Source organism: Microcaecilia unicolor, chromosome 10 (assembly GCF_901765095.1).
Source record: "Microcaecilia unicolor chromosome 10, aMicUni1.1, whole genome shotgun sequence".
Lineage (NCBI taxonomy): Eukaryota > Metazoa > Chordata > Amphibia > Gymnophiona > Siphonopidae > Microcaecilia > Microcaecilia unicolor.
The window spans coordinates 39,690,154-39,703,302 of NC_044040.1; the positions used below are offsets into that span (position 1 = coordinate 39,690,154).

Below are 13,149 nucleotides of genomic sequence, written 5' to 3' on the forward strand. Positions count from 1 at the left end.
TACCTACATATAAGTGACAACTGCAAGCTTGACAGCTATTGTAGTGGTGTACAGTGAGTTACAGTAGGTATTTTTCTGCTCCAGGAGGACTCACCATACAATATATAAGGGTTATAGTGAGATGTGTACCTGGAACCTTTTATGTGAAGTCCACTACAGTGCCCCCTAGGCTGCCTCACTGCTCTGCTGGGATGTCTGTGTGGCCAGTCTACTAAGAATAATGGCCCCAATGGCTGGTTTATGGGCGTTTTTCTCTTGGATGTTTTACTTTACAAAATAGTCCCAAAAGAAAAATGCAATAACCACAAAACATGTAGGAAACAGATGATCTTTGAACCAAAAGGATAGCCATTTTCGAACCTGAAAAATGCCTATGTTCACCACTTGATTTTTGGACGTTTCTAGCAAAACGTCCAAAATCAGACTTAGATGTTTTATCAAAAATGCCCGTCTAAGTTTCTAGAATAGTGACTAAGTGCAGTTACACATATAACTGCAAATTAGTGCTAATTAACAACAATTAACTCCAGTTATTGCTTATTATTGGTTTTTAGTGCCAATTAGCCCCTAATTTACCAATTTATATAAGTGCATAACTGCCAGTATTCTATAACCTGTGTACATAATTTTGCATGCTAAGGGATGAATTCTATATATGGGGCCGAAAAAAAAGTGCATTCTAAAAGCCATGCTTAAAGTTAGGCATGGTTTTTAGAATAGCGCTTATGCCTGGACGCACACCTAACTTTAGGCTTGGCCATTTGCACCAACTAAAATATGGTGCAAATGTATGCACCTAAATTGGACGTGTAGCCCCCTTATTCTATAACAACACTCGTAAATGCTAGGAAGGCTCCGATTCCTCCCATGACCCTCTCATTTCTGCACCCATTTTATTTTATTTTATTTTTTTTACTCGTTCATAAATTCCAATTAAATGTAATTAGTATCAATAAATTGGACGCACGGCCAAATTTGCATGCACAGATTTTGACGACATTTATAGAATTAGCGAGTAAGTGTGAAAATATGTGCATAAGATTATAGAATTAGGTGGAATATGCCTCTGTCGCAGGTACAAAAAGATAGCGGAGGAGAAATGAATGAAAAATAGAGTAACCATAAATGAAAGTTGCTGGATGATGTAATAGTAACAGAGTGAATATTAGTGATTGTTTGGTTGTTGTTACTAAGTTATATTATTGTTGTGTTCTTAAGGAAATAAAGATATTTGGAACATGAAAAAACACTTTACATGGTTTCCAGACTACTTTTTTCTATGGGTTATGTTACCAGCTGTGCACAGAAAAAAAGGCAAAAGTGATAATTACTTGTTGGTTTCCAAATGTTCTGTTGCCATGAAGGAAGAGTGTGCAATTTCCCTCCCAATCTGAGTGGTTGCATAGTGTGTTCAGCATTTTGCTCATAGACACCTTGACCTGTGACATAAAGAATAGAAGCTTAAAAGATCAATGGAATAACATTATGGAAGAATTGGATTGAAGGAGGACTACTGTATTAAGACCCAAAGGGACCCTGGTGGCGGATATCTTATAATTTTATAGTGAGAACTACAGCTCTGTGGATCATCATATAAAGAGTACACATTTTTTTATTAGTCTTATGCTTACTTATAATCATTGGTCTATTTGAACTTTATTATTATTTACTACATTTAAAAACTAAAAAACTATAGGAGTGGGAAGGGTAATGTTCAATGCATAGTAGAGGGACATGTGTAATATTAGATAGGAGAACAATCCTTCGAAGGAGCACATTAAGAGGACCCACCAGTAAATATTGTTGGGATAATACACTGAGTAAAACACGAGTTGTAAATATTGGAGTTTCATATAAAAGTTTATTGTTAATAGTTATGCAACTGCACAGTAATTATACATGTACACATTATAAATATAGGAGAAGACAAGAAGGAAGGGATAGGGGAGAAAAGTTTGGAAAACATTGATGATGGACGTTTCAGGTTTAGTAATGTGTACTAGACTTCGCTGTTATACGATTTATATTGACTGAGATGGAATTGTATACCATGTGACCTCATCAATAAAAAATTGTTGAAACATAAAAAACTAAAAAACTGGTACTTAGCTTTAGAAAACCATGAGCTGAGTCACTGATGAAAGCACCTGATCTCAAAGCATTATTCAAATTTACTTCTTGAGTCATTGCACACAGAATCATAGTTATGAATAATTCTGCTTTAAGGCTCAAACACCTTTATTTAGTCCAAAAGCTTCTGCCTGACTTCATTCTCTTAAATAGTACTCATGGTGATAGCATTAGTGGTGCACATTCTCATTGATCAATAGTAAAATGAATATCATTGGTATCTTTCTACAAATCTATATTTTGATTTAACTAAAAATATTATATCATGTTTTGCTGTAACATTTCCGTATTCACACCTTTTGGCTCTACTGTGTTCAACAAATATATCCAGTATTGTTCCCCAAGTTTAGCAAAATTTAAGGATCTCTCCCACTTGGATTCTCTTGCATGTGATCTATAAGTCACCACCTCAGATCTGAAGTTGGGTACCTATATCTTTCGAATATCTATTCCTATGGCTTTTTCCATTCTTTATCTATGAGAAATAACTGGGGGGGGGGGGGGAGGGTGCTTAATATTCAACAGTGGTGGCCAGTGTTTTAATTTAAATGCTAGTGGGTAGCATTTAAATTAATGCGTATATTGAGTTCCAATATACATCTAGTCAAGGTTGCTGAATATAACTATGTACATAAATATGCTTGTGTATGCCAGTATTCCACCTAAACGCCATTCTCTAAATATGCACATGTCTGGCACAACGCATATTCACATGGTGGGCTCACACTTGCGTGCATAACTTATAGAATACTATAAGTAATGCACGTATATCTTGCTTTTAGGCACGAACATTTACACTAGCTCTATGACTGGCATAAGTGTTCGCACCTAATTTCTAGGTGTGTGTTAGGCTAGAATTTTATTTAAAAAATAGGCACCTATGTTACTTTATAGAATAGGCTCCTACCAGGTGCCCTGTTATAGAATTGCCCTGTATATGTTTAGTCATGACTGATTGTCACCATTATATGGATAGCCATCCTTATTCTGCCCCTTCACTAAACGGACAGTGCTTGAGCAATTAGAAAATACCAAGGTCTTAGTATCTGAGAGCACTGTAAAGGAAATCTCCACCTCCTACAGGCCAGTGTGGTGGAACCCGAGCCACCATGGGAAGAAGGGAAGGGATTTTATTCCAAGTACTTCCTTGTGCCCAAGAAGATGGGATGATTTCTGCCTATCCTAGACCTAAGTAACCTGAACAAATTTCTGGTCAAAGAAAAGTTTAGGATGATTTCCCTGGGCACCCTTCTCCCAATGATTCAGGAAAAAGATTGGCTATATTCTTTGGACTTAAAGGATGCCTATATCCACATTTTGATACTTCAGTCACAGGAAGTATCTCAGATTCCGAATAGGGAAACACCACTACTAGTATCGCATTTGGCCTCACGTCAGCTCCCAGGGTATTCACCAAGTGTCTAGCAATAGTTGCAGCATATTTCTGAAGACTGGAAGTATATGTGTTTCCCTAGCTGGATGATTGGCTGATGGAAGAGCACATCACAGGAGGGAGTCAATGCACCTAACTATTCAGGTATTGGAGTTACTAGGGTTCATCATAAACCACCCCACATCCCACCTTCTTCTGGTTGAGTGATTGGAGTGCACAGGAGCCCAGCTCATTACATTGCAGATTCAGGCTTTTCTTCCACAAGCGAGAGCAAAGACCTTGACAACACTCGCTTCACAAGTCCGAAGCAGCAAGCAGGTCACAGCTCGGCAAATGTTGAGATTTTGACTTTAACAATGCATGTCACTTCCTTGGCAAGTCTCTATTTGAGAGAGGCCCAGTGAACCCTAGCTTCCCAATGGTCTCAAGTGGCTGGGAATTCAGCAGATGTAATCCAGATTCCTCCAGAGTTGACTCATGCCCTTATCTGGTGGACAGTTTGGACAAATTTGACTGTGGGACTACCATTCCAAATTCTGCTTCCTCAGAAGTTGCTAACCATGGCTGCATCCAACCTGTGATGGAGAGCTCATGTGAATGGGCTTCACACCCAAGGGACTTGGTCAGCTAAGGAAAAGATCTCCATATCAACCTCCTTGAGCTGTGGGCCTTTTGGAATGCTCTAAAGGCTTTCAGAGAGCAGCTACAGAATCAAATTATTCTCATTCAAACGGACAACCAGGTTGCAATCTTCTATGTGAACAAGGAGGGGGTATGGGATCCTACCCCTTCTCTCAGAAAGCAGAGGGGATGTGACAGTGGGCCCTCCTTCACAGAATAGTACTTTGAGCTACATACCTAGCAGGAAAGGACAACTGCCTGGTAGACAGATGGAGCAGGATTTTGTAACCACACGAGTAGTCTCTTAACATGGGCGTAGCCAACAAAATCTTCTGAGAGTGGATCTTTTTGCCACTCATCTCAACAACAAAGTCCCCCAGTTCTGTTCCAGGCTCAGATCACATGGCAGACTAGTGTCAGATACCTTTCTCCATTGAGGGGAGGGTTTTCTATATGTGTATCCTTCAATACCTCTCATAGAGAAAACTTTGCTGAAACTGAAGCAAGACTAGGGAGCCATGATTATAATCACCCCTTACTGGTTGAAGCAGATCTGATTTTCTCTTCTTCTGGATTTGTCCTCCGAAGAGCCATGCAGATTGGAATATTTTCCGACCCTCATCACAAAGAACGAGGGATACCTTCTACATTCCAACCTCCAATTCTTGGCCCTCACGGCTTGGGTGTTAAGATCATTTGAATTCTTAGATTTGTAGGAGGGTGTTTCCTGTATCTTGCTGGCTTCCAGGAAAGACTCCACTAAGATGTATTTCTTATTTAAGTGGAGGAGATTTGCCATCTGGTCTAAGGGCAAGACTTTAGGTCCCCTCACTTGCCCTACACAAAAGCTGCTTGAATACCTCCTGCACCTCTCTGAGTGTGGTTTGAAAACCAACTCTGTAAGGGTTCATCTCAATGCAATTAGTGCTTATCATCACCAGGTAGAAGGTATGCCCATCTCTGTACAACCTCTAGTTGGTTACTTCATGAGAGGTTTGCTATTGACAAAGCCCCCTGTCCTCAGAGAAAGTGAAGGTACTTACTTTATATTCTCACAATCCCTCCCACCTCCCCTTGGAGTTGTCTCCTTTGTTATTTTTACTTTATTAAACTGAGGAGACTGCAATCTCGCGGCATGCGGAAGGCACTCCCACATCCGCGGTGAAGTGTGTCTCGCTCTCCACAAAGCTCTCATTATCTCTGGTAAATTCTGCACCAGGATAAACGGGTTGGCGTCATCCACTTGTGAGAATAAAAAGCCTGCTGTCTTCAGAGAACATCTGCTTACAGGTAAGTACCTTCACTTTAACCATAGAGTGAGTTACTGCACTTTAGTGAATATCTACTGAAGAAAATGAAAGATTTGTATATGACAATATATTTTACAATCATTGTAATTATTATTTTTATCAGACTATTTTCTGTTATGTTATTCTGCAGTAACTTTAGTTTATTTTGTTCATATAGGTATGCCTCTTCAGTAAAGGATGGCTCCCAATATTTTGTTCTGCTGATTATTACAGATGGAGTTATCTCTGACATGGCACAGACAAAGGAGTCCATAGTTAATGTGAGTATAAAACATTTTAATTCTGAAATACTGTCACCATGCAATTTGTTTTAAATTTAGAAAGATTTGAACTATTACTTCACCTTCACCTTCAGTTTCTTCTTTCTGTTGATCTTAATACCTCTTAAATAGGAGGTGCAGTTTTGAAACCCTACCAGCATTTTGCATGTCACAGGTACTTTGAATCTGCAGGCTTAGAAGCAATTAAAATGGCAAGGGCAAAAATATGTTTTATAGATTCAACACTTCTTGTGCGCCTGCTTATGTGGGAAAGTGTGGGGTACAAATGCACCTAAATAAATAATAAGCAGGTTCAAAATTTGGAATAATGTTCTTTATTGGTTTTCCTTAGGTTTAATGTGTATTCTAGAACCTGTGTGATAGTGGTGTTTATCAACCAGAAGGTGGAGATAAAAAAAACTGAAAACTCAGCTGAGACATCTCTCTCTTGGCATCCAGCTCAGATCCTCAGGACTTTCTGTATCTAGCAGGTGGATGGACACACTTTTCAGCCTCTGGTTCTGAGTGCTTTTCTCTTGGTCCAGTTGAACTTTGCAGGTGGCTTGAGTGCAGAATTGTATCTGGAAATCTTCAGATCCCTGTCTCTGGTGCCCCTGTTCCCTCTCCTTTTCCAGGCCAACAACCTTAAAAAAAAAGGAGGAGGAGGAAAGAGGTTTGCTGGAGAGCGTGGGGCAAAGTATCAGTCCTGAGCCTTTCTCATCTGTGGTAAGACTTGTGGAGACTGTGAGCTTGGGGGGAGGAGCCAGCAGTGGTAAGTCTGCTGGTCTCCGGTGTCGCAGAAGTATGACTTTCATCATCCTTGGATGCTGGTTGCCAGACGGAGTATGCAGTGGTGGTTGTCGCCAAGGAATCTGACTGTCGGAGCTCCCTTTCTGTTAACCCAATGGGAGGTGGTTACTACAGATTACAACAAGTTAGGATGGGGAGTTCATTAGAAGTTCCATCTGGCATAGGGAATCCGGATGAAACATGAGTCTCAGTGGCTGATAAATCACTTGCAGCTCAGGGCAGTGTGGAATGCCCTTTGTGACTTCACTCCCTTTCTGGCGGGGGCTCCAGTTCGAGTTTTCTCCAATAATGCAATGACAGTGGCATATATCAACAACTATCCAGCCAGGGGTTTCAGCTGATGGGGTTCTCCACTTCTGGACTTGATGGCGACAAAAAGGAATGCTGAAGTGCACAAGTTCTTCATCCATTGGAAAGAACCGGGCTCAATGGGGACCAATGACCTACTGCAGCCTTGGCCAAAGACACATCTACTATATGCCTTCCCTCCTTGACCCATAGTAGTTGCATGTTGAAAAGCATCGCACTGCACCAAGGTTGAATTATTCTCGTAGCCCCAGATTGGTCGCAGAGTTCGTGGAATGCAGACCTGATTTGCCCGCTGAAACAAGGTCTGGTCCACATGGAGTATCCGTGCCCCTTTGGTCTTACAGCTTGGCCATTGAAAGGGCTCAGTTGAGATGAAAAGGTTATTTTGATACTGTCATTGCTACCTTACTTCAGGTTCAGATACGCTCTACATCTATGGAGCTTAGCCGAGATTGGGTGGCAGAGCCGGTGGTGGGAGGCGGGGCTGGTGGTTGGGAGGCGGGGATAGTGCTGGGCAGACTTACACGGTCTGTGCCCTGAAAAGGACAGGTACAAATCAAGGTAAGGTATACACAAAAAGTAGCACATATGAGTTTATCTTGTAGGGCAGACTGGATGGACCATGCGGGTCTTTTTCTGCCGTCATTTACTATGTATGTTACTAAATGCAAGGGTGTGGAGGACATTTGAGGGCTGATGTTCTGAGCACGGACTGTCTCCCTTCTCTGCTTAGATCACGCACATCTAGCATTTCTCCAATCAGAAATGATTGGCATTGGGTTCTTTAAAAGTTCATGTTGCGGCTTTAGCCTGTTTTTATGGGCCAATAACAGAAGACACCTAATGCACCTTACCCCGGATATTGTTTGATTTTTGCAGGCGCCTCCCTTTTGTATACCATGTCCAGAGTGGAACCTTAATTTAGTCCCTTGGGCTCTTCAGAAGCCCCTTTTGAGCCATTCCAGAAGAACTCCTTGAATGTTCTTATACTAAAGACAGCATTCTTGGTTGCTGCTGTGTCGGCATGTAGGGTTTTGGAGCTTCAGGCTCTCTTTTATCGGGATCCCTTCACCTTTTGGACGAGGAGGGTCACCTTGCACAGTTTCTACCCATGGAGCTTCCATCCTTTCGCAAAGAGGACAAAGAAGCTCAGTATTCTTCCTTGAAGGTCCACAATGTGCATAGGGTCCTCATTATATATTTGGAAATCACGAATAAGTTTCAAAAATCGGACAGATTGTGCTTTTTGGTAATCAAAGGCTTAGCCTCATGGCTTCCAAGCCCACAATTGCTAGATGGCTGAAGAAGAGTATCATGTCAGCTTATTTGCTTGTGAGGAAGCAGGCTCCTCAGGCCTTTCAGACTCTTTGTACAAGGCATACAGCGACATCCTGAGTGGGAGACTACTTTACTGTTTCTAGCAGATATGTGCGGATACGAGGTCGATGCTGCATACCTTTGCCAAGTACTACAGGGTGGACATTGCAGCGTGCTCGGAAGCCAGTTGGGGGGCTTTGGTCCTTTGGTAGCGGCACCAGGATGTGACCCACTTTAGGGATTGCTTTTGAACATCCCACAGGTTTTGGAATAGTGGGAAGCTACATAATAGAAGGAGAAATTAAGTCTTACCTTATAGTTTTCTTTCCATTAGTCCTTCCCACTACTCCAGAGGCCTGTCTGAGGTTTCTGAGATGTTTAGTTGGTGCGAAATAATGGGTCAAATAATGACTGTCACCTTGCATAGTGCTTTCTGCATATCTCTTGTCCTCTACAAATTGTCCATAGATGAGAGAGGTCCACACATGTTTGCTCATCTGGTTAGTATTAGGTAAGCGAGTTGTTTAAGGCTGTTGTATTTATTTTGAGTTTCTCCTTAATGCTTGTCTAAGTAAATACGGAGGAGCTGGACTGGATGTCAAGAGAGATATCTCTCAGCTCAGTTTTCAGTTCTCTGTCTCCACCTGCTGGTTGATTGACACAACTATCCACAGGTTCTGGAATATTGGGAAAGACTAATAGAAAAAAAATTATCATGTATAACCTAATATCTCCTTCCTTCCCCTTCTCCTCCTTGAGGTCTTCTGAACATGGTATAGTGATAATATTGATATGCTATGTATATTTTTCCACACTTTTTTTGTTTTTTTGTTTATTGAACATGTTGATATTACCTTCAGCAAGAGTTAAAGATCGACCTGTGGTAATTTTTGGATATGCATGCACACACCACATGCTAAAAAAAAAAATGTAGTGCAGAGGAGAATGGGGGTGAAGAGTGTGTATTTCTGCGCTAATCAGTTAGCACATAGTAATATAGATGCGCTAACCGATTAGCACATGAGCCCTTCCTGCCTACAAAATAGGTGGTGGAAGGTGCTCAAGCACTAATATTTTTTAATGTAGGCATGCTAATGGCAAAATTAGCACATAGCCATTAATTGAAAAATAGAAAATAGGCCACTTTCCAGCAGCAGTACAAATGGCCTTAGCTCATGGGAAAGACTTGCATAAGGGCACGTAAAACCACTTTTGACTGCAGCTTAGTAAAAGGACCCCTATGTGTTTAGGGCTCCAGTCTTAAGGGAGACTATATATGCTCTCCGAATCTCTAAGAATGTTACACTCACATAAAAACCCATCCCAGCCACAAAAAGTATCCCAGATTTGAAGTAAAAAATCATCACTGTGTTCTCTGTCTTTGCATGAAGAAGAGGACACAGGTTTCCAGAGAGGCTCAACGAGTGAGGATTTTTGGAGCCAAGTCCGGCTGCTTGACTTCGGCATCGAGGTCGAAGGCGTCGGCATTGGGAGTGTCGGTAAGCAAGGCTGCTGCTAGACCCTTAGACACTGGGAGCAGTGAAGCATCGAATGGGTTTCAACCTGCCTCAAGGCCTCCTGCTGTGTCATTGGACACAACCCTGAGGCGAATTGCGGATTCAACGTCGGTACTGAGGAGTCTCGATGCATGGTGCCAGGAGCTCTGGGGCATCAAAGGATTCGGCACCCAAGAAGTGTTGACGCCAGGAGGACTGCTCCCTCTCCATGCAGGAAGTGCCAGTGCATCGGTCTCCCAGCAGCCAAGACCCAGCTCCTGAATCGTCCCTAGCATCTCTGCAACCTGCGCCTGAACCGGCAGCCCAGCTTTTCCCAGTGTCGGCCCTCAATGAGAGCATCCGGACCTTGCTCCCTGAGCTACTGGATGGCCTAATGCAATGGGGTGTATCGGCATTGGGGGTGCTTGCACCTAACTTGCCTACTGTTGCGGCCCCGCTTGGCCCTCAGCCTGCGGTGCAGCCTCAAACATCAATGCCGCATGCAGCTCCGGTGTCGACTACCACCCAAGCCAGCACTCCCTCGACATCAGTGGAGGAAGCTTCGCTGGAATCAAGGCGGAAACCGTCTTCTCGATGCCATTCTTGAGGGCATGGTTCCTCCACGTCGAGGCAGGTTCGGTCTCAACACTCCCATTAGGAGTTATTATCTGACACCGAAGAGGAGCACTTATGGGATTCAGAGGAGCATCCAAGGTGCTTTTCCTTGGATGAATCCTGTGGAATTCCCTCTGAACCCTCCCCTCCACCTGAAAAGGAGAAAGTCTCTTCCGGAGAGCCTTTCATTCCCTTCTTTTGTAAGGAAATCTCTGATACTATTTCCTTTCCTTTGTAAGTGGAAGGCGAACCAAGGGCCAAGATGCTTGAGATCCTGGACTACACATTTCCTCCTAGGGAGGCTGTGACTGTTCCTCTCCACAAGGTACTCCAGGAAGTCCTCATTAGGAACTGGAGTCCCCTCTGTTCGTCCCTGCGATGCCCAATAAGATCAACACCCAGTATCTGATCCACAGTGTACCTGGTTTTGATAAGCCTCAGTTGTCTCACAATTCTATGGTGGTGTAATCTGCTCTAAAAAGGGCCAAGAGTTCCAGGGTCTATACCTCAGCACCCCCAGGCAGAGAAGCTAGAACCCTGGATTCTTTTGGAAGGAAAATGTACCAGGCTTCAATGCTCATTTCCCGAATACGATCATACCAGCTCTTCACGAGCATCCACTTGAGAAAATCGGTGCATAGTTGTCAGACCTGGCTGAGATGCTCCCTCCGGAGCAAGCCGAGACACTTGGCAAATTGGTCAAGCAGCAGAAGGCGTGTCAACGTTCACTTTTGATGTGGCATCCAGGACCTCTGCTCAGAGTATAGCAATGCACAGACTCTCATGGCTACGTGTTTCTGACTTGTTGGTGGATGCACCAGGCTGGGGGGATAACCTTTTTGGAGAGAAGGTTGAGGTCACTGACCAAATCAAAAAAACATACTGATACCAACTCTTCTCTCTCCTGCTGGGTGCCTTTTGCATCTTCCTCCTTAGCTAGAAGGCCCATGCGGTCTAGAGGATTCTATTCCAGGTACTTCCTTGTGCAAAAGAAGACGGGGGTTGCATCCCATCCTAGTCCTAAGGACCCTGAACAAATTCATAGTCTGAGAAAAATTCAGGATGGTTTCCCTGGGCACTCTTCTCCCAATGATTCAGGAAAATGATTGGCTGTGCTCTCTGGACTTAAAGGATGCATATACTCACATCCCAATACTTCCAGCCCACCAGACGTATCTTCGATTTTGGCTGGGAAGACATCACTTTCAGCTCCACATCTTGCCTTTCGGCCTTGCTTCAGCTCCCAGAGTCTTCACCAAATGTCTAGTGGTAGTTGCAGCATCACTACGTAGACTGGAAGTCCATGTGTTCCAATATCTCAATGATTGGCTGGTAAAGAGCAGTACTTTGGCTGGTGCTCAGGAGTCTATGTGAATCACTATTCAGATTTTGAGCTACTAGAGTTTGTTTCAACTACCCCAAGTCTCATCTTCACCCTGTCCAGAGATTGGACTTCATAGGAGCCCTGCTCGATACACAGAAGGTTCAAGCCTGTCTTCTGGCCATGAGTGGACACTCTTGTTGTGCTCGCTTCCAAGGTTCGAGCCTCTCATCAGGTCACAGCTCGGCAAATGTTGAGATTATTGGGCCACATGGCTTCCATAGAGTATGTTACACCTATGATACGTCTTCACTTGAGATCAGCTCAATGGACCCTGGCTTCTCAGTGGTTTCAAGCCACGGGGAGCCATGAAGATGTCATCCAAGTGTCCCCAGAGCTTGTAAACTCCCTTCAGTGGTAGACCATTCAATTTGACTCTGGGACTTCCATTCCAAATTCCTCAGCCACAAAAAGGGCTGACGGATGCATCTCTCCTGGGATGGGTGAGCTCATGTAGATGGGCTTCACAACCAAGGTCTTTGGTTTACTCTGGAAACGAATCTTTAGATCAATCTCTTGGAGCTCTAGGCAATCTGGAACGCTCTAAAGGCTTTCAGAGATTGGCTGTCTCATCATTTTGTACTCATCCAAACAGACAATAAGGTGGCAATGTATTACACCAACAAGCAGCGGGGGCACTGGCTCATACCCTCTATGTCGGGAGGCCGTCCGGATGTGGCATTGAGCTCGTCAACATGGCATATTCCTTCGAGCCACTTACTGGTGGGCAAAAACAAAACCCTAGCTGACAGTCTGAACAGGATAATGCAACCGTGTGTGTGGTGTCTCAATATGGGCATAGCCCGCAAGATCTTCCGAGCGTGGGGTACCCCCTTTGTTGTTCTTTTTGCCACTCAGATCAACCACAAGGTCCCTACTACTACTACTACTTAACATTTCTAGAGCGCTACTAGGGTTACACAGCGCTGTACAATTTAACAAAGAGAGACAGTCCCTGCTCAAAGAGCTTACAATCTAATAGACAAGTGAACGGTCGGTCCGATAGGGGCAGTCAAATTGGGGCAGTCTGGATTCACTGAACAGTAAGGGTTAGGTGCCGAACGCAGCATTGAAGAGGTGGGCTTTAAGCAAAGACTTGAAGACGGGCAGGGAGGGGGCTTGGCGTAAGGGCTCAGGAAGGTTGTTCCAAGCATAGGGTGAGGCGAGGCAGAATGAGCGGAGCCTGGAGTTGGCGGTGGTGGAGAAGGGTACTGAGAGGAGGGATTTATCCTGCGAACGGAGGTTACGGGTGGGAACGTAAGGGGAGATGAGGGTAGAAAGATAGTGAGGGGCAGCAGACTGAGTGCATTTGTAGGTAAGAAGGAGAAGCTTGAATTGAATGCGGTATCTGATCGGAAGCCAGTGAAGTGACCTGAGGAGAGGGGTGATATGAGTATATCGGTTCTGGCGGAATATGAGACGTGCAGCAGAGTTCTGAACAGATTGAAGGGGGGATAGATGGCTAAGTGGAAGGCCGGTGAGGAGTAAGGTGCAGTAGTCCAGGCGA

The 13,149-nt window shown here is 43.8% G+C and overlaps 1 protein-coding gene across 1 annotated transcript in view; it reads left to right on the top strand.

Moving 5' to 3' along the window:
• The window catches only part of CPNE8 (copine 8), a 334,982-nt gene that overhangs the window by 306,624 nt on the left and 15,209 nt on the right, over positions 1-13,149 (top strand). The window contains exon 17 of the mRNA XM_030216303.1: positions 5,612-5,714. Within this exon, the coding sequence (XP_030072163.1) occupies positions 5,612-5,714 (103 nt within the window). The remainder of the gene's footprint in view (positions 1-5,611; positions 5,715-13,149) is intronic.